This window comes from Buteo buteo, chromosome 10 (genome assembly GCF_964188355.1).
Source record: "Buteo buteo chromosome 10, bButBut1.hap1.1, whole genome shotgun sequence".
NCBI lineage: Eukaryota > Metazoa > Chordata > Aves > Accipitriformes > Accipitridae > Buteo > Buteo buteo.
The window spans coordinates 3,758,122-3,782,807 of record NC_134180.1 but is presented as its reverse complement, the minus strand read 5'-3'; the positions used below and the strand labels follow the sequence as shown (position 1 = coordinate 3,782,807).

At 52.4% G+C, this 24,686-nt stretch overlaps 1 protein-coding gene across 1 annotated transcript in view; it reads left to right on the top strand.

Annotated features, from left to right (window-relative positions):
* The window catches only part of FBN3 (fibrillin 3), a 115,607-nt gene that overhangs the window by 78,384 nt on the left and 12,537 nt on the right, over window positions 1–24,686 (top strand). Inside the window, exons 18-48 of the mRNA XM_075038096.1 lie at window positions 925–1,050; window positions 1,431–1,556; window positions 2,407–2,526; window positions 3,327–3,464; window positions 3,545–3,595; window positions 5,780–5,905; window positions 6,494–6,721; window positions 6,869–6,994; window positions 7,370–7,498; window positions 12,079–12,204; window positions 12,538–12,663; window positions 13,038–13,160; window positions 13,471–13,596; window positions 13,739–13,864; window positions 14,306–14,428; window positions 15,190–15,312; window positions 15,689–15,814; window positions 16,251–16,373; window positions 16,807–16,929; window positions 17,540–17,701; window positions 18,227–18,295; window positions 18,567–18,692; window positions 19,013–19,138; window positions 19,643–19,792; window positions 20,365–20,436; window positions 21,540–21,665; window positions 22,145–22,270; window positions 22,783–22,908; window positions 23,147–23,263; window positions 23,535–23,663; window positions 24,310–24,429. Of these exons, the coding sequence (XP_074894197.1) occupies window positions 925–1,050; window positions 1,431–1,556; window positions 2,407–2,526; window positions 3,327–3,464; window positions 3,545–3,595; window positions 5,780–5,905; window positions 6,494–6,721; window positions 6,869–6,994; window positions 7,370–7,498; window positions 12,079–12,204; window positions 12,538–12,663; window positions 13,038–13,160; window positions 13,471–13,596; window positions 13,739–13,864; window positions 14,306–14,428; window positions 15,190–15,312; window positions 15,689–15,814; window positions 16,251–16,373; window positions 16,807–16,929; window positions 17,540–17,701; window positions 18,227–18,295; window positions 18,567–18,692; window positions 19,013–19,138; window positions 19,643–19,792; window positions 20,365–20,436; window positions 21,540–21,665; window positions 22,145–22,270; window positions 22,783–22,908; window positions 23,147–23,263; window positions 23,535–23,663; window positions 24,310–24,429 (3,864 nt within the window). The remainder of the gene's footprint in view (window positions 1–924; window positions 1,051–1,430; window positions 1,557–2,406; window positions 2,527–3,326; window positions 3,465–3,544; window positions 3,596–5,779; window positions 5,906–6,493; window positions 6,722–6,868; window positions 6,995–7,369; window positions 7,499–12,078; window positions 12,205–12,537; window positions 12,664–13,037; window positions 13,161–13,470; window positions 13,597–13,738; window positions 13,865–14,305; window positions 14,429–15,189; window positions 15,313–15,688; window positions 15,815–16,250; window positions 16,374–16,806; window positions 16,930–17,539; window positions 17,702–18,226; window positions 18,296–18,566; window positions 18,693–19,012; window positions 19,139–19,642; window positions 19,793–20,364; window positions 20,437–21,539; window positions 21,666–22,144; window positions 22,271–22,782; window positions 22,909–23,146; window positions 23,264–23,534; window positions 23,664–24,309; window positions 24,430–24,686) is intronic.

Genomic DNA, 24,686 nt, shown 5'->3' with positions numbered 1-24,686 from the left:
CTGCCGTCACCCAAACATAACACTCCTCTCTGTCCCTGCCCCCCCGCCACCACCACACATTCTCCAGGGCCAGGAACCAGGCAGAGGCCACAGGTCTTCACTTCTGTCTTTCCAGGCTGCCCAACGTGCTTGCAGACAGTTCTTTATATCAGCAATAGGGAAAGGAAATTTACTTTGGCCTGATCAGGACTTCTTCTACCCTGGCAGCTGTGTGGTCAAGCTCCCAGCTTGGGGACTGTGGCTGGGCTAGGAGATACAGACTGTTTGCCATCAGAGGGGCTTTGCTGTGACCACCTAGCTATGGACATGACCCTCTGCCAGCCCAGCTGCCCACAGCATGCTCTCCAATATGTCTGAGTACTCCTTGCCCTGTTCTGCCCCCAGCAACGGTCACCTGTGATAGGGCTGTGTATGCGCAGGCAGGTTGTCCATCATGCTCTTCCCTTACCCCAGTTGGCCCCAGCATCCTGCTCACACCACCTTATAAACAGCTTCTTCCTCCCACCTTTTCCAATAGAAGGGATAATTAAATGGTCTGACCTGAGTACCTGGGATAGAGATACTGTAAGGAGACTCAAGAACGTAACAGAAAGACCTGGGAGCCCTTGATATGGAACCGAGTCTGGGCTTATCTCAACCCCTTATCCAGTTCTCTCCTCCTGAGCTCAGAGCCCTATGCTAGATCAGCTGTGTATCCCCAGGACAAAGATGCTCAGCTCCACAGCACCAGAAGGAGAGGAACAAGGCTCCCCAGGACCTACTAGGTCAAACCAGGAGGGTAGGTAGGACAGGAAGGAGGGATTTCTGCAGAGGCGTGCCCCAGCTGGCTATTGACCCCAAGGAACAACGAAGAATTAGGGGGTGGGAGTTTTCTGTATTTGCGTTTGCCATGGTCCATCTAATTTGTCTTCTTTCTCTGTGCAGACATCAATGAATGTGCCCTCAACCCCGACATCTGCCCCAACGGCATGTGCGAGAACCTGCGTGGGAGCTACCGCTGTATCTGCAACCTGGGCTACGAGTCAGATCCCACGGGCAAGAACTGTGTGGGTGAGTTCGGGGCAGCCCAGGCTCAGTGGGGCATAGGGAACCAGGAGCTTAGGGCTGTTTGGGGAGAGGCTGGCATGCACTCAGCGTATGAGACTGGGAGCCAGATGCAGACCTCCAGCTGCACAGGAGCCTGAGGCGATACAGCAGCTGATGCCCTCGAGCACTGTCCCCATTCAGGGCTGCCTTGTCCACGTGGAAGAGCACAAGGTGCTATGCGAGAAACTACGCATACGTGATTTAACATACTTTCCACATTGTATTGCTTCGAGGTCGGTACTGCAGTTCTGTGCCTCTCAGGCTGCCAGAGCTCTGTAGAGCTGGCAGAGTAGAAGAGTGGATGCTGGTGCCGTAGCTCAGAAGCCCCATCTCTCTGCCCACAGACGTTGATGAATGCACTGTCAATCGTTTGCTGTGTGACAACGGACTGTGCCGCAACACACCCGGCAGCTACACCTGCACGTGCCCCAAGGGCTTTGTCTTCAGGACGGAGACAGATACCTGTGAAGGTAATGTGACTCTGAAGGCAATGGAGAGCATCTTCATAAGATGCAAAGAGCTATGGCCTGAGGTCCTGCCTGAAAGCGAGCTCAAGGTCTAATGTGTCTTTGGTTCCCTTTTGACCGCAGTGGTTTGAACTGGAGCAGGTCCAGGCTTTGGGTTTGTGGGTTTGTTTTTTTTTCCTAGGGGGAAATTTCACACTTCATTCAAAACGATGGACATCCAAACCCAGAACATCTGGGCTTTTCAGTGGCTGAAAACCAGAACAATTTCCTCTAGGGCCCCAAAATTTTAGCTAAAACCTGACCAAAATTGCAAGTTTGGGGGGTTTGATTGAAAGCTTACAGTTTGGAGTGGGGGAAATTGTTTCCTGACCACAAAGTCCTCAAACATTTGAGAACTGGCACTTTGCACATAAATGTCTATTTAGAGAAAAAAAGTTATTTTCTGTAAAGAAGGTGAAAAATGGCAAATGCTGTGTAGCCTCGCATCTGGTTCAGACAGGTACACGAAGGCCATATTCAGCACTGTGGCTGCTCCCATCTTAGCCAGGAGCAGCCCTGAGTGACTGAGTCCATCATTCCCCAGTAGTTGCACCAACCACCCTCAATCCATCCATTCCCTCAATCCTGAAGAAGCTCACTAATTTCCTGGTGTCTGCTGTCAGTGCCCGTCCCCCTTGAGATGGTACATACTTGAGTTGTACGTGCAGGACTCCTATGGTCTGGACTGGTGATCCTCTGAACAGCTGAAAAACCGCTTTCTTCACATTCTTTGCTTCTGATCTCCCCCAGTCTCTGGCCCAGAAAACTGGGTCCCACGGCACTTACTACAATGACAGTCCCTTTCTTCCCACAGACATCAATGAGTGCACCTCTAACCCTTGTGTGAACGGTGTCTGCAGGAACAATGCTGGCTCCTTTGCTTGCGAGTGCTCCCCTGGCAGCAAGCTGGACCCCAGTGGCACCATCTGCGTGGGTAAGGATGTGGCCTTCTACAGGCAGCTCTGATATCAGCAGCGCCCATCATCACCCCTTGTTGTTCATCTGAAGCAAGTCCCATGCTCCTGCCTTAGGGATGGGGATCCTTTGAGGCCTCTCTCTCTCACCTAGTGTTTCCTTGGTTGTTGGTAAAAATTAACATCTTTCTTATGCATCCAGGGAGCCTGAAAAGCTGCAACCTCAGGCAGTGCTCTGAGCAGTGTGTCAGACACAGAAATCCCCAACTGTGCTGCAGCAAGACAAAGCACAGACATGGGGTCTCAGGGGATCCTGCAGGGCATCAGGATGGTGGGTTCTCACTCACCAGATGGGTTTGTAGCATGCTGACATTAAGGCACATCAAGATGAAGTAGATCCCTTCTCATCAGGACGATGAGAAGGTACCCACTTCCCACTTCTAGATAGTCAGGGCCTTGCAAGGCTTCACAGGGGCAGCTGGAGAGAAAGGACTGTTTCTACCCAGAATAGGAGCAGGCTTGGACTAGGAAAAGGGCAGGACACAGAACTGCCACGATAGCAGTTGTATCAGAGCATAGAAATACTGCTCCACAGCACAGCTGTGAGACAGGGCTCTGGGCACCAGCACAGTTTGTGTCTGTGTTGCAAAGTGCTTGGCCCCACAGCCTAAAAGATAAAGTGATGCCAGAGAGCAATAGTCATACTGCAGCTCAGGGATAGTTTCTCCTAGCTGCTTCTCGTGGCAGTCTGGCTTCCATGAAGCTGAGAACTTCCATCAAGGAGCAGCTCTTCACTCACACCTTGTTTTTGCCCCTACAGACAGCATGAAAGGGACATGCTGGCTGAACATCCAGGATGGGCGTTGCGAGGTGAACATCAACGGGGCCACGCTGAAATCGGAGTGCTGCGCTACGCTGGGAGCAGCGTGGGGCAGCCCCTGCGAGCGCTGTGAGATCGGTAAGGCTCTGCTTGGCACAGAGATCAGGAAGGCAGGAGGCAGCCCATTTCTTTGCTGACATTCCTCTGTTTTCTTGCAGATACTGCCTGTCCCCGGGGATATGCTAGGATGAAGGGGGTCACATGTGAAGGTAAAGTGCTGCAGTCTTTTTTTATTGGGAACGTGGTCATTGTTTATTTGTTGCTATCCTGCGTCTTTGATTCTGGTGGGGGACCTACACTTTCTGGCCCTTTGTTGGACTCTCTCCAGTATGTCCATCTGTCTCTCGTACTGAGGACCCCAGAACTGGACACAGTACTCCAGTTGTGGCCTCATCAGTGCTGAGTAGAGGGGAAGGATCACCTCCCTCAACCTGCTGGCAACACTCTTGTCATGACCTGGGCTGGACAGACCAGGGAGTCATGTTGAATTTGAAATTCCCTCGGGCTAAATTAAGGTGAAACAACACCAAACGATCAGTTAAATATTTTATTCATGACAGAAGCAAACTGAACTTGGGAGGGATAACAGTAGATGGTGGGGTTTCTCACAACAGGAATTGGCATGAGACTACCTCCGTAAGCTGTGTAATCCATGGTAACCATATACATCAATTCAGGGAAGAAGGAGATCTCTCCTGTTGAGTCATGAGGTTCAGAGCAGACCCCCTTGCTTTCTAGACTCCTTCTCAGAGAGGAGCCCAGGGGCAGCTGGATCCACTCTTAGTCCCAGACTTGGTCAATGGTTTTATGTCTTAAAGGGATGAGGTGTAGGGATTATGGATAAGGAAAAGGAAAGAGAGAAGAAGACAGAGAGAGAAAAAGGAAGAGAGAAAGATTTCACTGGTCCTGGGTCCAGCATTGGTCCAGTCAGCTGAGGGATCCAGTTCCAGTGGGCTTGCGCACATGGGGCTTCAGTTTGTGTCTTTTTATCATCTTTGCCCCTCCTTTGGGCAGGCACTCGAGCTCATTAGGCTAATTAGGTGTCATGATCAGTTTGTGAGCCTTTGGGCTTGGGAGTCATTTGGTGAGTGACTTCCCCTTTCCTGCAGACGTGCTCTTTGGCCATGCATGGTGACCTGTCCTGCTCAGCATATCAGAACAGCACATCAGAACAGGGAGCTGTGCACCCTCTGGCACACCCTCCTGGTCCTGTTACTGACGGGGGCTGATCAGCTTCTTTTCACCTGGGGTTCCTTTCTAGGCAGGTTTCCTGGTTATTCACAGTTCGTAGTTAAGCAGAACTTGCCCCACCACAATGTTTGAGACCTTAACTCTTTCAGTCTCTCACACACTCCTAATACAACCCAGGATACCATTAGCCTTCTTTCCAGCAAAGGCACATTGCTGCCTCATGTTCAACTTGGTGTTTATCCGGACCCCCAGGTCCTTTTCTGCCAAGCTGTTTTCCAGCTGGGTGACCTCCAGCATGTAGTGATGCATGGGATTGATCCTCCCCAGGTGCAGGACCTTACACTTCTCCTTGTTGAACTGCATGATGTTCCTGGCAGCCCGTTTCTCCAGCCTGCTAAGGTCCCTCTGGATGGCAGCGTGACCTTCTGGTGTATCAGCCACTCCTCCCAGTTTTGTATCATCAGCAAATTTGCTGAGGATATGCTTTACCCCATCATCCAGATAACTCATGAAGATGTTAAACAGGATCAGACGCAATATTGACCCCTGGGGTATGCTGCTAGTTGCTGGCCTCCAACTAGACTTTGTGCCACTGAACACCACTCTCTGGGCCCAGCCATTTAGCCAATTTTCAATCTACCCATTGTCTGCTCAACCAGCGTGTACATCAACAGCTTGTCTGTGAGGATCTTATGGGAGACAGTGCCAAAGGCCTTACTGAAAGCTAAGTAGACAATATCCACCACTCCTCCCTCGCCTACCAGGCCAGTCATTTCATCACGGAATTTTATCAAGCTCATCAACCATGACTTCCCCTTGGTCAATCCATGCTGACTACTGCTGCTGATTTTCTTGTCATTCATGTGCCTGGAAATGGGTTTTCAGGTTTAGCTGCTCCATCAGCAGTACTCAAGTTTGTGAGTCCTGGTGCTGCTCTGTCAGTGCTGTGCCAGCTATGGATGTGTGCAACAGGACCACCCAGTCTGTCTCTGACAAGGCTTGGTAATGCAGCCTCCTTGCAGAAGTGTCTGGGCATGGCTGTGGCTGCGCGTGGAGCATGTGGTTTTCATTGCGACAGGTTGCCAGTTTTAGACCGGCGGGCAGCTCCGGGCTCCTTCCGCCTCCTCCAGGAGCTCCTCAAGGCCATACTGGGCTTGGCCACGTGCCACTCTCATGCCTGGCTCTTGCTTTTGTGCCACCAGATGTGAATGAGTGCGAGGTCTTCCCTGGTGTCTGCCCAAATGGGCGCTGTGTGAACACGGCTGGCTCCTTCCGGTGCGAGTGTCCAGAAGGACTGACCCTTGACGGCACTGCTAGGACATGTGTGGGTAAGGACACCTCATCTCATCCAGATCCTGGCTTCTGTTCAGAGGTCCCACCACCCCCTACCCTCCATGCAGCAGTCTTGGGAATTGAGTGATGGCACGTCGTACCTCGTCAGGGCTGCCAAACCCATCAGCCTAACCCAGGCAAGGCTGCCATAACTTCATGTCCCCAGGTCCAGTAATGCAATCGTTCTCCTCGGGTGGACTTCAGGGGTAGCCAAATAGATAACCTGACTGGTTAATGACACAGCCCAGCAGTCCTAAAACAACTCCTGGCTGCTTTCTGGGCACACAGTGACAAACCTGTGCCCATCATAGGGCCATCTGCACTACTAACTACTCCACGGAAGGTCCATTCTCTGGCCCTGTTGCCAACAGTCACAGGCTGGCCATGTCCATACTATTACATCCCTCATAGCATCCCAAACAAAGTGACATCATCCAAATGGCCCAGACCTGGGCATTGTTTGGAGGATGCCTCAGCCAAAGTTGTTCTAGGAATCTTGATAACTATGTCACAGAAAATGATATCTCTGGTTTTACCAGAGGTTAGGTGCTGAAGACAAGGGCTCAGCTCTGTTCTCTCACCAGACGTGCGTGTGGAACAGTGCTACATGAAGTGGGATGAAGATGAGTGCACGGAGCCTCTGCCGGGCAAGTACCGGATCGACATGTGCTGCTGTTCTGTGGGCTCAGCCTGGGGCATCGATTGTGAAGAATGTCCCAAGATCGGCTCCAGCGAGTACAAGGCCATCTGCCCAAGGGGACCTGGCTTTGCCAACCGTGGAGATGTGCTTTCAGGAAGGCCCTTCTACAAAGGTGAGAAGAAAGAAGGGAGCTGCTGATCGTGGGCTGTGCTCAGCCCATCTCAGCTACAGGCCAAGGAACGTGCTGCCTGCCCTGGGACCCTAGGTTCATTGCAGACATCCCCTCCCTGAAACACTGCTGTTCTGCCTTCACCCACAGATGTAAATGAATGTAAGGTCTTCTCTGGCCTCTGCACTCATGGGACCTGCCGAAACACCATTGGCAGCTTCAGGTGTCTCTGTGGCAATGGCTTTGCTTTGGATGCTGAGGAAAGGAACTGCACAGGTAAGGGAAGAGTAGCCCCCCCCTCCAGATCTCTCTTGCCCATCTTGCTGCCTTGCCTGCTTTGTGGGGTGTTTAGCATGATGGTGGTACCCAGAGGAGTCATGGCAGTTATCTTGGGGACATGCTGAGAAGCCAAGGGCAGGACCATGAGCAGAAGAAGGCTCCTCCTGCTCGTGGGATGAAGGATCAGTCCTGTACTAGAGAGAAAGCTTAACTGCTGTCTCTCCCTTCAGGAAAAGGAGTTCCTTGGTCTGCTGGGTCAGACTTGCCAGTCCTTGTTCATTGAATTTGGTGTGCAGTACAGGCAGCCCAGTGCCAGCTGTAGTGGTGCTTGTAGTCTGTCCTGCCCCCACTAGCTGGTCTTCATCCCCACAGACATCGATGAGTGCCGCATCTCACCAGACCTGTGTGGCCATGGCACCTGTGTCAACACGCCGGGCAGCTTCGAGTGCGAGTGCTTCGAAGGCTACGAGAGTGGCTTCATGATGATGAAGAACTGCATGGGTAAGGACTTTTCTCTGGGGCAGGGCAGCACCCTGACTCTGGTGACAGGGAAGAAAATAGCTGGTGCCAGATCTGACAGAGGGCTTTGTGCCAAGCTGCTCTCTGTGCATCTGGCTGTCCGGCTACCTGTCTGGCTCTCTGCTCCCTGGTGTCAAGCGAAATCTCTTCATTGCCCTCTGGGGGAGTTGTGGGAGTCCCTGTGCTGCAGAGAGCCCTGGCAGCCTCTGCTCTCCCCAAGGTAGTGAGTCTTCTGCCTTGCTTTGATTGCAAAGGCAGAACTGGGCTGAAGGGCAGCATGTGTAGAGAGAGGAATGCTGCGTGTGTAGCTGAGCGCGCCATAGATGTATCCCTGGGAGGACAGCAAAGCATGTGCAAAGTGAAGTCAAGGGGTTCATGAGACACAGCGCAGGCTCTCTAAGCTGGAGGACATAAAGGGAGAGGCCATGTCCCCAGCAAGGCTTGGCTTGAACCCCAGCTCCCTCCAGAGAAGGAGGGCAAAGAGGCAGAGCTGTAGCCTCTGCCTCCTGCGTGGATCTTGTGCCTTATGTTGGCCAATAGTCCATCGCTGACAGGCACCATGCTGTCTCTGCTAGCAGTGCCCCAGGACTCTGCACCATGCAGAGCAAGGACAGACTGTCAAAATGTTGCCAGACTTGGGGCCAAAAGTGGGAGCCTTCCCTCAGAGACCTCTATTTCTGAGGACCTCCTGGACCAGAGGCCAGCACCTAGGCTGGTGGTGTCCCATGAGCTGGGGAAGGAGACTGGCAGCCCAGGCCAGCATCAGGGAGGACTCTGGGTATAATGCCAGGCCCAGGCGAGCATCCTGGGCTCTTCCTGCTGTGGAAGGATGGCAGGACCATCGTTGGTCCTGCCCTGCCACCTCCTGGTCACGGTCACCTCAGCTGTGGGACCCCACAGGGCAGCCCACGCTGGGAGCCCATGGGGCCACCGACCAGTTTTTCTCAAGTTCTTTCCCATCCCTTTCCTGCTTGCTACACCCAAAGGACATTTTCCTGTAGTTGCAGTGCAATGTTGCCTTCCTTTTTTACATAAGGCTAAAGCCTTGTATTTCCTTTTTCACCTTGTACTCGTTCGTGTACTTGTACAATGTTCATTCTCCTTCATTTTGTACTCTTCCTTCACTTGGACTTTCCCTTGCACCAAACCTTGGCCACTAACCTTTCCTCTTGTTTCAGCCACCAGCAGCTGGAGCTTGAGCCTGGCATTGCCACGGAGCTGGGACAGGATCCATGACTGGTGTTTTCATTCCTGCTATATAGGGAGACGGCAACCTTTATACTGGGGATTGGCTAGTACACAGTGGAGCTCTGCCAGGCCGGCAGCTTGAACTCGATGGTTGTGAGCTCCAATTCTCATACACACTTGGCTGTTTCCTTTGTGTGACGTCTGATCTCCTACTTCTTTCAGCCTTGTCTTACCCATCTATTATTTATTCTGCCACTGATTATTTACATATCCACACTCTAAATGTACACCCATCTCCAGACATTATTAATAGCATATGTTCAACCCTTACATTAAACCATGTATTTTCAAACACCATTGCAGAATGTTTCTCAACTTGCAAATCTTTTTGTGTGGTACTCTATCCATGCCACCACAGTTATCTTCTTTCCTTGGCTCATCTACCTGCCCTAAATGATGTCTCACATTCCACATCAGTCATTTTAATCCGATTACATGTAGCTTGGTCCCTTTTCTAGGTAATATATGTTCCTTGCAAGTAGCTGTCAGTTATATCATCATTAGACCGCTGCTGAGATTAGTAGACCTATTATTTCCACTCCTGTATTAGGAGACATATTAAGCTTTGGTCTTTATAGCACTGCTTGGCCTCCTGCTGTCATTGCACATCCTACAGCCATGTGCCATTAAATCAAATGCCTCCGCTGGCATGAGAACACAGAGATATACCTTGCTCAGCAAGAGGTTCACCGTTTGATAACTTGTGTCTCTTCTAGCTCTGAATCTTGCCGATTCATCCAATTTTGGGGGGGCTTCTTTCCACTGAATCTTTTCTAAAATGACTCTCAACTTGGTCTCACTTTTATGTGACACCTAATCAACTGTTGCTGTTTCTGCACCTTTCCTTGGGATCTGCAGCAATTTTGTACCAGCTTCAACCACTAATCAGGCCCCTGTCCAGTTCCCCAAATATCTGCACAGACCAAGTCCTTCATGAGAAGGTCTGGTAGACCATCGGCATTCTTCTACCCCACCCTATTTCCAGTTATAATTGTTAAGGGCTCCCTTTCACCTGCCCATTTAATCATCCTTTATCCTCAGATAATTCTTTACAGCTCCTCCCATCTGGCCAATGCTTGTTTTTATTCTGTCAGATTCTCATCTGTTTTCAATTTAATAATTCTTGTTTGTAGCTTAAAAAATCCCATCAATGACCTCAGTACCTCAGTTCGTCTCCAACAAGTCAGCCAGACTGTTGCTGTCCTCTAATTCCTGGCATACCATGTTCCTCTTCTCGTCTGTCTAGCCAGACTAACTTGTCTGACTGACCTAGCCTTAATATTCTGCTCTTTCTGCTTTGGCTTGGACTTTCAAACCACTTCAATCTGTGGCATGATTCAATACCATTTATTTATTTTTCATATTTGATTCTCTGGATTCTTTAAAATATATCACCGCCCTGCCACTGGAATGGTTTTCTGTCTTTTCCATACAATTTGTAGCATGAGTTACCACAGCTCACACTGATCATCTTCCTCCTTCTCCTCCTCCATTTGTGAGATACCGAGAACATCACAGTCCCCACTGATGGCCTGCTGACTTCTTGCAGTAATGAGATTTCTGCTATCTTTATATAAGAATGTTGTGTTTCATTGTTCTTTTTTTTTTTTTTTTTTTTTTAAATGCTATTATCTGCACAATTCCACCTTATCCTTTTTTCTGGGTGACAGGGGATTGAGTCATTTCACCCCAAAGGGTGTTGTGACACTACGGCATTTCCCGTGGTCAAGGATTAACTTCTTCCCATCTGTGTTTGGCAAATGAACTTGGCTTCAGCCTCATGAGGGAGGAATTCTTGCCAGCCCCTGGCAGTAGACAACATCAGCACTGAACCTGCATCCTGCAATTCATTAAGAACACTCTCCCACCATGGAGAACCAGAGGCATGGGTCCTGCAGGACTGTTTGATAGGGGCCCGTCACCCCATTGTCAGATGTATTCCAGGCCACTTTAGCTGTAGATAAGCTGAAAATCTCATCAGAGTGTTTTATTCAAGTAAGGTGAAGGATTCCATTCTTAATGACAAGGTTGGGATCAGTAAAAGAAACATACGAGAAGAAATGGGTTCTTTAAATATATCTGATATCACTCTCTTTGTCTGCTGTCACTAAGGCGTTCTTGGGGGCATTTTTTTAGCTCCCTTAGTTCATTTATGTTACACCCAATGGCTTTGTATTCTGAATGCACATTTCTCAGAGTACAACTGTGGACAGACGAATCCTCTGAGCAGTACCAAGGAGGCTTCCCCTTTTTTGCTCTCTTGTTGTCAGTGCAGGACATCTTGGGTCAATTGTAGGGGCATGCAAGAATGCAAAATCTTTTGAATCTATTCTGGGACCAAAATAGAGAACCTCATTCTCAGACTCCTGTTTCCAAAGTTAGAGGATCACATTCAACCAGCACTTGCCCTTCCAAAGAGCATAACTTGCACTGTGAAACACCACAAGTATTACAAAGACTGTTACCCTGTACAATATCAGAGTAGATCACAAAGAGCTTTCTCCAGAGGCCATGGATAATGAAACGATAACAAGGCTTCCCAGTTTTGATGCTTGCTGTGCTTCATCTCCTCCTTCTGTTGGTTTTTGTTTCCAACCATCACCAGTACACCACTCCTGTAGTTTCTCTTGTTTGGGTTTTTTAGTCTGGAATTTATAAACTTTTCTATCACTTTTTTTTTTTTTCTTTTTCCATTTTTAATGCCAGCAGCCTGGTTTCATCTTTGGCTGGATCACATCTCTCTCACACCAGTTTAATCTATTTCAGGATTTTCTCCAGTTCCTAGTAAATTCAATCCCTTTGTCCATATGTGATTTTTTTCAGAAATGTACAGACTATTTCCTAGCCCTGTGCGTGATACTGTAACTCCTCTGAAGGCTGTTACCAAGAAAGCCTGTCTGTTAGTCTTCTATCAAACAAACTACACGTCTTCCAACGAGCTCTCCCTCTGCTGATGGGACTTGTGAAAATGTACTAAGATGGGTGGGGTGTGAGCTAGGAACTATCCTTCCAGACCTTGCTGGCTAATCTGCACAAAGCTAATCACTTCTTTCCTCCTGATGTTACACTTTACGTTCTACTGACCTCAAGGCAAGAATTGTGATTTCCCAAAATGCGTACTTCAACCGTAAGTCCACTGGACTCACCCAAGCCCTGGATTTGCTGCCCTGTCAATTTTGTGAACTCCTCTGTTTTGGGATATATCCTGGTGATGGGACTGTGGCGCATGGCACCAGTACCACCCCATTATCCCCGTTGTCTGGAAAACCCAACCAAAGGGAACAATCCACCGCATTTCATGTCATTCTCTGCAGATATCAATGAGTGTGAGCGGGACCCACTGCTCTGCCGTGGTGGGATCTGCATGAACACAGATGGCAGCTTTGAATGCATCTGCCCACCTGGACATGAGCTGACTTCTGAAGGGAACACTTGCATAGGTGAGATGATGGAAAGCTATGTTATGACCAAAGCCTGTTCAAGGGTAATGATACAGGGAGACTTGGATCTCATGCTGGGCACATGAATCTCTCCTTCCAATCCCATGTGTGGGTAGAACACACTCATCCAGGAAGGACTAAGGTCACACCCAGGGTTTCATTGCATTTATGATGTCTGTTGTCTACCTGCTGCTCACTGTCGACTGACTAATGGGGCAATGACAGATGCAACTGGGAGACGGCAGTAGGCGGGGGTACCCAGGAATGCATACCAAATGATGCACAACGTGGTGTCAACACGGCTGGCTGCTCAAATTGTTCTTCCCACTGCAGATATCAACGAATGCTCCCTTAGTGACAACCTGTGTCGCAACGGACGCTGCATCAACGTCATTGGTACCTACCAGTGCGCCTGTGATTCGGGCTTCCAGGCCACACTGGACAGGCAGGGCTGTGTCGGTGAGTGCTCCCTTTTGCCAAATAGCCATGCCAAGACCCCAGTACACATCCAGAACCCTCCTGGCCTCACACCTCTTATAATGCTCAGTGCGGTGTCTGTGGGTAAGGCAAGGGGGGAGCCTCCTGGTTGAGCTACAGCGAGATGGGCACTACTGGTAAGGGGCTGTCATCAGCTGTGAAACTACTGTGAGCTGCAAGTGGTTGGCAGAGAAGGCAAGAGGTGCTTTCTTCTACCTGGGGGAGCTTTGTTTCCTCTTCAGCACCCCTCCCACCCTGTCTCTGTGTACTGGCACTGTGTCTGAGCAGCAATGCTGCAAGGCACGTATCCCTGCCCTCGACCCAAGCAGCTGCCTGACCTTTCTCTTCTCCTCCAGACATCGATGAGTGCACCATAACCAACGGCGGCTGTGACACACACTGCTCCAACTCGGAGGGCAGCTATGAATGCAGCTGCAGCGAAGGCTACGCATTGATGCCAGACAAGAGATCATGTGCAGGTGAGCAGTCAGCTTGTCTCTTGTAGATGCAGCCCCAGGGACTTCTGCATCCATTGCCAGTCAGCCATAGTGTTGGCTTCAGGGTGAGGGGGTCTCATTTTTAAGTAACTTCCAGAGAGATGATTTCCCTGGACAGATGTTTTTGCTTTGCACTGCAATGTCCAGCCCCTCATTACAGGCCTCAGAGTCCTGTAACTACATGATTTGGAGCAAAGCCCCTCCTGTGACTCCCTCTTGCCCTTTCTTCTCCCACAATATCTTTTTCACTGGCTCTAACGTCTTTACTTTGGCAATGGTCTCCTCTCTCTAGATATTGATGAATGTGAGGATAATCCAGACATCTGTGACGGTGGGCAGTGTACTAACATCCCGGGCGAGTACCGCTGCCTCTGCTTCGATGGCTTCATGGCATCCCTGGACATGAAGACCTGTATTGGTGAGGACACGGCTGTGCCCTGGGCACGTGCCAGCACTGCATCGCAAGGCTGCTGTTGGACGGAGGAAGGGATACAGAGGGTTGCCTCAGAGTCATGTCATGGTTCTTGTGGTGTTCCAAGCAAGTCCTTTTTCTCCTGCAGATGTGAATGAATGTGATCTCAACCCTAATATCTGCCTGCACGGCGAGTGTGAAAACACGAAGGGCTCCTTCATCTGTCACTGCCAGCTCGGCTACTTTGTCAAGAAGGGAACCACAGGCTGCACAGGTGGGGACTCACCAGACCTGGAGCTAGGGGTGCTGGTGGGAGCCCTCACAAACGCCTCCTGCAGCTGCTGTGGAGAGAACACCATCCCTGTCCTGGGGGATGCTGTGGACACCTAGGGATGTGGTTGTGAGCTGGGAGCCCCTCCTGGGCAGGCAGAGATTGCCACAAAGGCAAGCTGCAGGCAGGAATTGACACTTTCCTAGTTTATAGCCAAACCAGGGGTCTGCCCTTCCTGCCTCTTCCAGGGGTGAGCACAGATCAGCTCCTCAGCTCAAGGGTACAACTCCAGGCAGCCTGTTCCCCAAAGCACCTTGTTCCCGTCCCCTGGGGTCCAGACTCCCAGGAGTCAGTCCAGACTCGTTAGCAGGATTGTACCCGGCTGCCCCCTCCTCTCCTGGGAGAGCTGAGCTGTGTCAGCTCTGATGTCCTTCCTTCCTGCAGACATTGATGAATGTGAGATCGGGGCTCACAACTGCGACATGCACGCCTCCTGCATCAACGTGCCTGGGAGCTTCAAATGCAAGTGTCGCACAGGCTGGCTTGGAGACGGGCTGAAGTGCAACGGTGAGTTCTCATCCCAGGAGAGGGTGTTCATGTGTCTAGGTGTTCTGTGGGCACCTGTGAAGGCTGGGGTGAGCTGACACCTGCACTTAAAATGCTCTTGAGCCCCAGGAGCCCTGCATGAGGATTTATGGACGTGTGGAGAGATGTGGGTGTGTGACAGAGGGTGACTCTAGGTGTGGGCATACGGGTGTTGCACTGTTAGGCCCTGCAACCGTGTCTGTGAAGCCATCAGTGTGGGAGCAAGGGCATGTATTTGTGGGATGTGGAGTGTGTGGACATGGTATTGAGATGAGTGTGGATGAATGTCATAGATCAGCAATGTGGCTGCGTGGTGACAGGTTGGGGCATGGTGTGGTATGTATGCACGGATACGCAGATGTGGGAGATGTGTAGGGATGTGTTGGCGTGTGTATGGTGTGTGTCTATGCATGCAGGGACTTACTGGCATGTGTGTGGTGTGTATGGAGGGATGTAAGGATATGTGTGTGGATACGTGTGTCTGAACTGGGGAGGTAATGGGAACGTGTGTATGTGTGTGTGAAAGTGTCTCACTGCCATATTGTCTGTGTCAGCACTACCAGGGGAGTGTCTCATGGCCATAGAGGCTCACAGAGATGTGTTGGAGCCTCATGAGTGCTCCAAGTGCCTGGAGGCTGCAGTCTCCTGGGCCATTTGTGCACCCCCTGGGCCCTACGCTAGCTGCCCAGGCTTAGAGGAAAGGCCAGAGGCAAAACAGTGACAAGGGTGTTCTCCCTGCCCAGATCTGGATGAGTGTGCAACCGAAGAGCACAAGTGCAACCTGAACGCCAACTGCGTCAACACACCAGGCTCCTACCGATGCGCCTGCCGAGAAGGCTTCAACGGGGACGGCTTCTCCTGCTCAGGTGAGGCCCGTAGACTCAATTGGCAGCAGGAACGTGGCTTGGGCATCCTGCTGGGACATGGAGTCACCCCCTCTTAACCACCAGCCTGGCTCAGGACCTGGCTGCCTGTGTCTGGAGTTCCCCAAACCAGATGTCCCCCAAAAGCCACTGCAGCCTGCCCTGCACCACAGCCTGCTCAGATACCTTCAGCAGAGATCCACCTTCTTCTCAGCAGGTGTTTGGGGAGGATCAAGGCAATAAGAAGTGTTGCAGCCCCCTTCTAGCAGCCTCCCAGCAGAAGGGTGGGAACAAGCTTGTGGGAATTTTCTGGGCAAGCTGGGGGAAGCTTCCATCTTCGGGTGGACACCACGTCAGTCTCATGCTTGACTCTCTCTAGATGTGGACGAGTGTGCGGACAACGTGAACCTGTGTGAGAATGGACAGTGTCTCAACGCACCTGGGGGTTACCGCTGTGAGTGCGAGATGGGCTTCAATCCCACAGAGGACAGCAAGGCCTGCCAGGGTAAGTGCCCAGAGTTTTGACTGCTGCTCCAGGAGATCCAGTGTCCACGTCCTTTCTGGCCTTGGTCTCTCCACTGCACTTGTCACCACCTGAGCCATTATTAAGCAAGACCCACCATCAGGGAGTGGTGCAAGGCTCCTGAGGTGCCAGCTTTTCCACTTACAGGAGTTGGCCCCCAGCCTGCAGAGAGGCTGGGCTAAGCCAAGGATCCATGCAAGATGTGGACAATCAGCAAAACAGGGATGAGGGGATAGGGCATACACAGAGAATGCCTGGTCCTGCTCACCTAGGAGATGGTACCCCCTGGCAATAGAACCATCCTGAGATGTGTTACCCACAGCTGGGCTGTAGCTCTGCTTTGAGATGGGAGCAGGAGAGGCCTGTCCTGGCCCTCACTCTACCAGATCCTCAGTACCCAGCTCTCCTTGTTTTGCAGACATTGATGAATGCACCTTCCAGAATATCTGTGTCTTTGGGACCTGCCAGAACCTGCCCGGGATGTTCCGCTGCGCCTGTGACGATGGCTATGAACTGGACAGGAGTGGAGGCAACTGCACAGGTATAAGGACTTTCACAGGGCTGTTGGATGAGGATCACTGCTCTGTGATCTGCTGGTGTGCGCTTCCCCCAACCATGACAGGGAGTGGCACTAGCAGCCTAAAGCCAATTAAGTGTCCCTGGGTGATGTGGTGATGTGTCTTTGCTCTTGGCAAGGCCCCGATGCTGCTGGAAGGTGGGCCTTCAGTGGATAGGAGGGAAAGCTTAGTGTGGTTCTGCTCCTTTCTTCTGACTCTGGGCAGGGTGGTGTGAGGTAGGACAAGGCAAGGTCTGTTTCTAGAAGGGCTTTGCCTGCCACCACATGAAAAGCCTTAGAAACACCATGGTCATGGGATTACACCCTGAACACACAGTACAGAGCTTAGGGCTGGGGCTGTGGTTTCTGTGGCAGTCTTCATCTTTTTTTTACAGTGTTCATCTTTCCATCCTTTCAGACATCAATGAATGTGCAGACCCTGTGAACTGTATCAATGGCCTGTGCGTCAACACCCCTGGCAGCTACCTGTGCAACTGTCCGCAGGACTTCGAGCTGAACCCCACTGGTGTGGGCTGTGTGGGTGAGTGGGGACCTGTGTGGAGAGCACACCTTCCATCCAAGACCTTGGTGGTCCTTCTTGTTGGTCCCACATAGCTGGAACTGGCCACTACCAGAGCCTGGAGTGGCTGACCACTATCTGCCCTGCTAAATACCTGGCTGTCCATGATGGGCTTAACCCTGCAGCAGCAGAAGAGTACCTACCTCCTGTTAAGCCTGGCCCACCTCATGTCACCAGTGTGGGTGCTCTCCTGCTTGAAGCAATGTTATTCCTGGGCAGCTCTGGAGCTATTCTTAAGTGTTTGTTTCTTGAAAGGCCCTGGTTTACTGGTAGCATTAGTTGGGTCATGCTCCCTAGGCGTACTGAAGACAGGCCACCATGCTATGACCTCCAGCGTGGTTTTTACCAGACAAGCTGGGCACACTTTATTCTTGAAGGGTTCCCAAAGTCATGAGCTGCAAGGACAGTCTGGATGTGGTTTACTACAACACAGGTAGCTAACAGTGTGGACATCTGGGACAGGACTGGGGCCTTACCCCCTCCCTACTCCTTGAGGCAATAGTGCTATTCCTCCTGTCCACACAAGTCTTTACTGGAGAGGCTTTGCTCACCCACTGCTGTCTTTGTACAGATACCCGTGTTGGGAACTGCTTCCTGGACACTCAGGATCGAGGAGATGGGGGGATCTCCTGCAGCGCAGAAATTGGAGTTGGGGTCACTCGGGCATCCTGCTGCTGCTCACTGGGTCGGGCATGGGGCAACCCCTGCGAGCTTTGTCCTCCAGCCAACACGAGTGAGTTGGGAAAATGTCTGGGGTGAACTTGGGCTCAGGCCAGATGGGCAGCACAGAGCAGAGCAAAGAAAAGAGGCTGCTTCCCTATGGCTTCTCAACTCAGGCTGGGCGCTGGCTCCAGGATATGCCATCATCACAATGGAGCAAGGGAAGCTGAGGGAGAAGAAAGCAACCCTGTTGTGTCAGTGCAGGGCTAGGCAGGTGGACCAGAGCAGGGGACAGGTGAAGTGGGGTGGGTGAGACCAGGCTGGTTGTGCTTGGGTGATCCAGATTGGGATCCTTCATTCCTAGTCCAGTAGGCTGGGGGAGGGCAGTGGATGTGGAATAACCCCATTCAAGGGTGAGCAGGCAGAGACAGTGTGGCTAAGTTGGCTCGGCATGCGATGGGAGTCAGGCTGTTCCATCTGGACCACTGTCACCATCCTCATGGCCTATTTCTCCTGGGTTTCTCCTGGTTCTCCCTACCCCTCCTGTTTCATGGGAGCCCGCTCAGCTCAGGATCCCCCTGACTGACTTTTTCCGCAGCTGAGTACAAGACCTTGTGCCCTGGAGGAGAAGGTTTCCGGCCCAACCCCATCACTGTCATCCTGGAAGGTAAGCCGACCCGGCCCCATGCCCTCTCACCAGGGACTTGGGTGCTGGGGGACCCCAGCCGTAGCACTGGGCTGGCTGGGTGCCCACCGAGCCCCTGACCACCAAACGATAAACAGCAAGTGTGTGCTTTCCTCGAATGTGCTCCGGCCACCTGGCCGAGCCGCTTGGGCTGAAGGTGGTGGGATGAAACTGCCGGGGATGCCGGGGTGAAGGCACTGCCTGGGCTGGTCTGGCAGGCAGCGAACACCTCCCGGCTGCTCTCCCTCCTCAGATATCGACGAGTGCCAGGAGCTGCCAGGCCTCTGCCAGGGCGGCAACTGCGTGAACACTTTTGGCAGCTTCCAGTGTGAGTGCCCCCTTGGCTACTACCTCAATGAGGACACACGCATCTGTGAAGGTAGCTGCACCGTGGTGCCTGTGCTTGTCTGTGTGCCTGGCGCGTGCGGCACACGTATGTGCATGCATGTGTGCATGTGTGTGCAACAGAGTTGTGCGTGTATCTGGGCTGCCCTAGGAGTGGTTGGCAGCATCCCTTCCACTTTTTCTTCCAGACTTCCCATCCTCATCACAAACCCTGTCCCCTTTCCCAGTGCCAGGCCAGCCTGGTCCCTGTGTGAGGCCCATCCATACCTTGTGCCAAGCCTACCCTCAACCCCATGTCAGGCCCTTCTCTACCTGTGCCCAGTGCTTTGACCTCCAATCTCCTTTATTCGGCAGATATTGATGAGTGCTCTGCTCACATTGGGATCTGTGGCCCTGGGACCTGCTACAACACCCTTGGCAACTACACCTGCGTGTGCCCCCCTGAATACATGCAAGTCAATGGAGGAAACAACTGCATGGGTATGCCATGGTCCGAATCTCCGGGAAGGGGTCTGGCAGTGCCCTGCCTGTGCGTGACCCCTGACTTGTGCTGTGAGCAGCACGGGGTGGGCAACGTGGCTGGGCGGATGGAGCAGAAATGCTGAGAGCAGGGGGCTGGGACTCAGGATGCCCGAGTTCACCAGTGCCTCACCGCATCCCTGCCCCTATGCCACACATGTTGCCAGTGCCAGAGGGGCTGACGCTCACCCTGCCAGCAGTTATAGGGAGAGCGGCTGGTACGGGGTGGTGAGAGACCCAGCAGAGCATTGCCACTGCCTGCTATGGGGCAGGACCCAATGCTCTCACCGGAGCAGGGCTTCAGCCCATCACTGCAGCTGCTTTGCTGGGCTCCCCTGTGTGTCACCTGCAGTCCCTGAGCACCAGAAAAGGACAGGGTGGCACATCCCCAGCAATGAGTGCCCTGGGGCTGGCAACACCCATTCGTGGCGCTGGCACGAGACGCTGTCTGGGCTGCCTTTGCAGACATGAGGAAGAGCGTGTGCTATCGCAACTACAACGACACGTGTGAGAACGAGCTGTCCTTCAACATGACCAAGAAGATGTGCTGCTGCTCCTACAACATTGGCAAGGCCTGGAACAAGCCATGCGAGCCCTGTCCCACACCAGCCAGCCGTAAGTCAACCTTTCTGGAAGAGCATCTTGATACTGTGGATGCCCCCTCACTTTTCTGGCAATCCCATGCACTTTGAGGCACAAACACTAACAAAATAGAGGGGAGAAGGGAGAGCATCATGTCTGGCAGGCAGCGCCTGTGGGTCAGCGCTATGGGGACATGCATTGCACTAGAAGGACACAGGGGACTGCGACAATATCTGTGGAGAGACGATGTGTGGGCTGCGTGGGCAGGCTAGGTGTGGGTGGCAGCGTTGCAGAGGGGAGTGCTGGCCGTGCACTGCATGGAGAAGTGAGTCTGTACCTGCATCCGAGGCACACAGATGAAATGTGTGTGCATGCCTTTTATGTGGTGTGTATGCACATGTAAGCCCTTTGCCTGATGCCATACCTGTTCTTGGGTTCCCCATGTGCCGGGCCCTGCAACTCCTGGCCAAGCAGCGTGCAGATCCCCTCCTGCCAGACCCCCTCTCTGCTCACTCCAGCCGTAGTTGGCCCTTATCCCTCTCGTCCCTGGCTGCACCCCACTCTGCCCACTGGGCATGGCCATGACCTCGGTGTTCCTCTTCCAGCTGAGTACCAGATCCTGTGTGGGAACCAGGCCCCCGGGTTTATCATCGACATCCACACAGGAAAGCCGATCGGTGAGTAGAGCTCCCATGCCCTGTGGAGCCAGGTCTGCTCTCTGCCCCTCTGCTTTCATCCCACAGTGCTTGTGAGCTTGTTCCTTTCCCCTCCCTTAGTAAATTAAGCCCTGAGCAGAGGAGAGACAAGGAAAAGAGGTGGGCAGATACGGCTCCAAGCAGCTGGCCAAGCCTTCAAGCTTATCTCCTGAGTGGCTGGGCTGCTCGGACCCCCCCACATTCGCAATTGTGCCTTGGTTTCTGTCCCAGCTGGAGAGACAGGTGGCCAGTGACCACAGACAGTGGCCAGTGGCTCGGTAGATCCAGACCTGTGATAGCCCTGGTGCTCACACTGCCGGCAGCACCGGCCCTACAGCAGCAGGGCACTGCTGAGAGCCAAGGTTTCAGGTTTGTGCTTTGGTAGATGGAAAGCCAGAGCTACTGTTGAAAGTCCTACGATTTGTGGGCCTCTACAGATGTTTTGCAGTCTTGAAAGATGGACTCGCTGGTAGTTTGTGAGACAAACAGATTAGTTAACCATTGCTTCACCTGGCCTTGGCAGTGCCAGCCAGAGGACTGAAGAAGAAGGAGATGAATTAATCTTCTGCCCACAGGAAGAAAGTGGAAGAGTGTATCAGTGCAAGGCTGCAGGGCTGGCAGGGCTGGTGGTAGATTGTGCTGGGCACAGCGACAGAGTCAGGGACCCTGGAGCCCTCTCAGTATTTCAGTGACCCCCTGGACTTCCCATTTGCAGCCTGGTCCCAGAGCCTAAGCAAGTGTCCATGTTACTGCAGAGACACACTCAGAGAAAACAAGGTGGATGTCCTGGGTAGGATCCCTCCCAACGTGTGCTGTGCAGGCTCTGCCAGCAATCCCATGGTTCCTACAACTTGGAGTCTTGTGTGACTCTGCTGTGTACCCAGACCTCTGCAGAGCGGTCCTAGCCTGGCATGATCTGCAAAATCCAGTATCAATCCTCCAAAAGTTCCTCCACTGTTTTTCTGGTGGCCCTTTCCTGCTAGTCTTCTTTTTAGAATGAACAAAGGCAGCAGTCTCCCAGCTATGGGGGATGCTTTCCTCCCTGCTGCCTTCCTGGGAAGCTGAGAGATGTTGTCTGTGTGCAGATATTGATGAGTGCAGTGAGATCCCTGCTATCTGCACGAACGGTGTCTGCATCAACCAAATCGGCAGCTTCAGGTGCGAGTGTCCCATTGGATTCAGCTACAACAACATCCTGCTCATCTGCGAAGGTAACGGGGCAGCCGGGGCAACGCTGCCAAGGGTGCCCAGGAGGGTGGGGGTTCTCAGCGTGGGACTAGCATCTCCCCACCTCATGGAGCACCAGGGTGAGGGCTGTCAGCAGACATGGACAGAGTGTACATGTTCTCAGCCTTCTTGAAATCTTCTTCATTTTTCACATCAATGCTTGGACAAAAATTGCTGATTTCCATTCATGTTCCTGTCTGGTTTTTCCTTCCTCTGTTTTTTTGGTTTTTTTTAGAAAAAGTTTGCAAATGTGAGTGTTTCAAAGTTTTGAGTTGTAACTAAAATTCCCATTATTTTTTTGCAAAGCAATAGAAAAAGGTTGAAAATTGACCCTGATCGGAGCAAACCAAGGGTTAAAATTCAGTTGACTCCACTCAGCCACTCCAGCCCTACCAGGATGATGGTGCCTGGTGAGTGCCTGGCACTCTGCAGAGTCCAGCTTTGCACTGCTCTCCTTCCACAGACATCGATGAGTGCAGCAGTGGGGAGAACCTCTGCCAGCGCAACGCCGACTGCATCAACATCCCGGGCAGTTACAGGTGCGAATGCTCAACTGGATACAAGCTGTCGCCTAGCGGAGCCTGCGTGGGTAAGATGGGAGCTCTTTGCTACCTATTCCAGAGACACGTGTGCGAGGCGCTGACACCCCTGCCTAGGCTCCTCAGATGGTTTTGCAGACCACCATGTGTGGACCCAAGGAAGGACAGGATGAAGGACATGCCAGTCCCGTGCATGGGTTCCTGGTCTTTTGTCAAGCCTGGGGACTATGATCTGGCTGTGCTGTGATTATGGCATAACTGTACTTTGGGAACAATTCCCAGGGATTCTGGGCTCCTGAGGGATGAGAGAAGGTCACTGTGAAGTACAGCTTTAGTCAGGCCATTTTCTCCAATTAAATTTATTTTTTTTAGAGATCACAGTGCATAAATCTTGTTCTCTGTGAAGCCACCTCTCAGAAAACCAAGACCCTGTCCTGCTGTGCTGCTGCTCACAGACACAGCTTCCCACCAGCAGGCAGGGGTCTGCAGAAGGCCAGTGCCTTGGCTCTTCCCGTTTGGTCCATCCCTTCCGCTCACTAGTGCCCACTTTGCTTTGCTTTAGGTCGCAACGAATGCCAGGAGATCCCCAACGTCTGCAGCCACGGGGACTGCGTTGACACCGAGGGCAGCTACGTCTGCATCTGCCACAACGGCTTCAAGGCCACGGGGGAGCAGACCATGTGCATGGGTCAGTGTGACTGGCACAGCCCTGCCATGTGAATCATGGATCGGGATGGACGTGAGCTCTCTCCAGCACCCGCTGGGTAGTGCCAAGGACAGCCAAGGGCCACTGTGTCCTTTCGATCCCAGGCTGCCCCTGCAAGCTACAGGGGTGTTGTGCAGCTGCCTGGACCCTGTCTGCACACCCAAGACAGTGGCTTTTAGCTCACTCAGCCCCTGAATCAGCTGTGACCTTCTCTCTGCAGACATTGATGAATGTGACCGACAGCCCTGTGGAAACGGGACCTGCAAGAACACAGTTGGCTCCTACAACTGCCTCTGCTTCCCTGGCTTTGAGCTAACACACAATAACGACTGCATGGGTGAGTTGCACGAAACCCTGACCGCATGGATTACTGATCGGGATCAATGTGGCAATGGCTGTAGGGCATGGGGTGTCACACAGTGGCATACAGGGGGTCAGCTCTGGGTGTCACCTGGCAGTGGCTGTAAAAGTGACCTCTGGGTGTCACCTGGCAGTGGCTGTAGGCATAGTTGTATGTGTCAGAGGTGTAGGGCTGGCTAAGGTGGCACACTGACACTCACACGCTGTGCATATCTCTTCCCGTTGTGCTTATCATTTTCCTCCCACAGACATTGATGAGTGTTCATCCCTGGTGGGGCAGGTGTGTCGAAACGGCCAGTGCATCAACAGCATCGGTTCCTTCCAGTGCCTGTGTCAAGAGGGGTATGACCGGACCCCTGATGGGAAGAACTGCGTAGGTGAGTGTCTGGGCAGGAGGCTGGCCCTTCTCAGTGGGTTGAGCTGTATGTTGGTGTGGCTGGCACTGTGCGGTGCTATGAGACGTGGTCCCCACGCTCGTCTCATCAGAGGCAACTGAGCAGTGGACTCTCCAGAACTGCTCACAAGGCCCCAAGTCCTCTGGAGCCAAAGCCTGGTCATTTGACTGCCCATGGAGAGCTGGACTGGCCCCCACTATGCCTGCATCTCCCTTCCAGCAATGCAGGGAACAGTCAACCCAGTCCTTTTCCATGTGCTGAGACCCGCAGGCAGCAAGGAGAAATGTTGTCCTGTCCATGTCCCTAAAGCATGCAGAGTTGTACCAGGGATGCCTTGGCAACTATCCTGCAGGCAGGGACTCTGGGGGCAGGCAGGCAGGCACGTTGGACTCTGGTTACTTGTGTCCACCACCCTGCCTCCTGCAGCACCACGTCCTGCAGGGCTGAGTCCATGTTCCCAGGGTGCACAAGGTAGAGCATTCTGGAAAATATCTTCTCTGCTTCCCTTGCATCTTTTGGGCAAAGTAGGGTGCAGTAAGGTAGGGCCTGGGTGCAGTAAGGTACCCTGCACCCAAGCCCTCTGAGCTGAGCACAGACACTATCACTGGTTATTTCCCCTCTCCTGCAGACATCAACGAGTGCGTGAGCCTGCCTGGGACCTGCTCCCCAGGCACCTGCCAGAACCTGGAGGGCTCCTTCCGTTGTATCTGCCCCCCTGGGTATGAGGTGCAGAACGACAACTGCATCGGTAATGTTGCCTCTCTGCCTCCTCCATTTCCAGCACAGCATGTGGACATCTTGGACTATTCCCAGAACAACCATATTCTTCCTGAGTGGGCTGGGGCATGCATGACCATCCCCAAATATCTTCTTGAAAGCAATTGGACACAGAGCAAGGCAAGGCCTGCTCCCATGACGGAGGAGGCTCGGTGGTTTTGCTGTGCCCTGGCCTCTTCATTGTCCCATTTGCCCTGAGGGTCGGTTAAGGGTTAGGGCCAGGGTGAT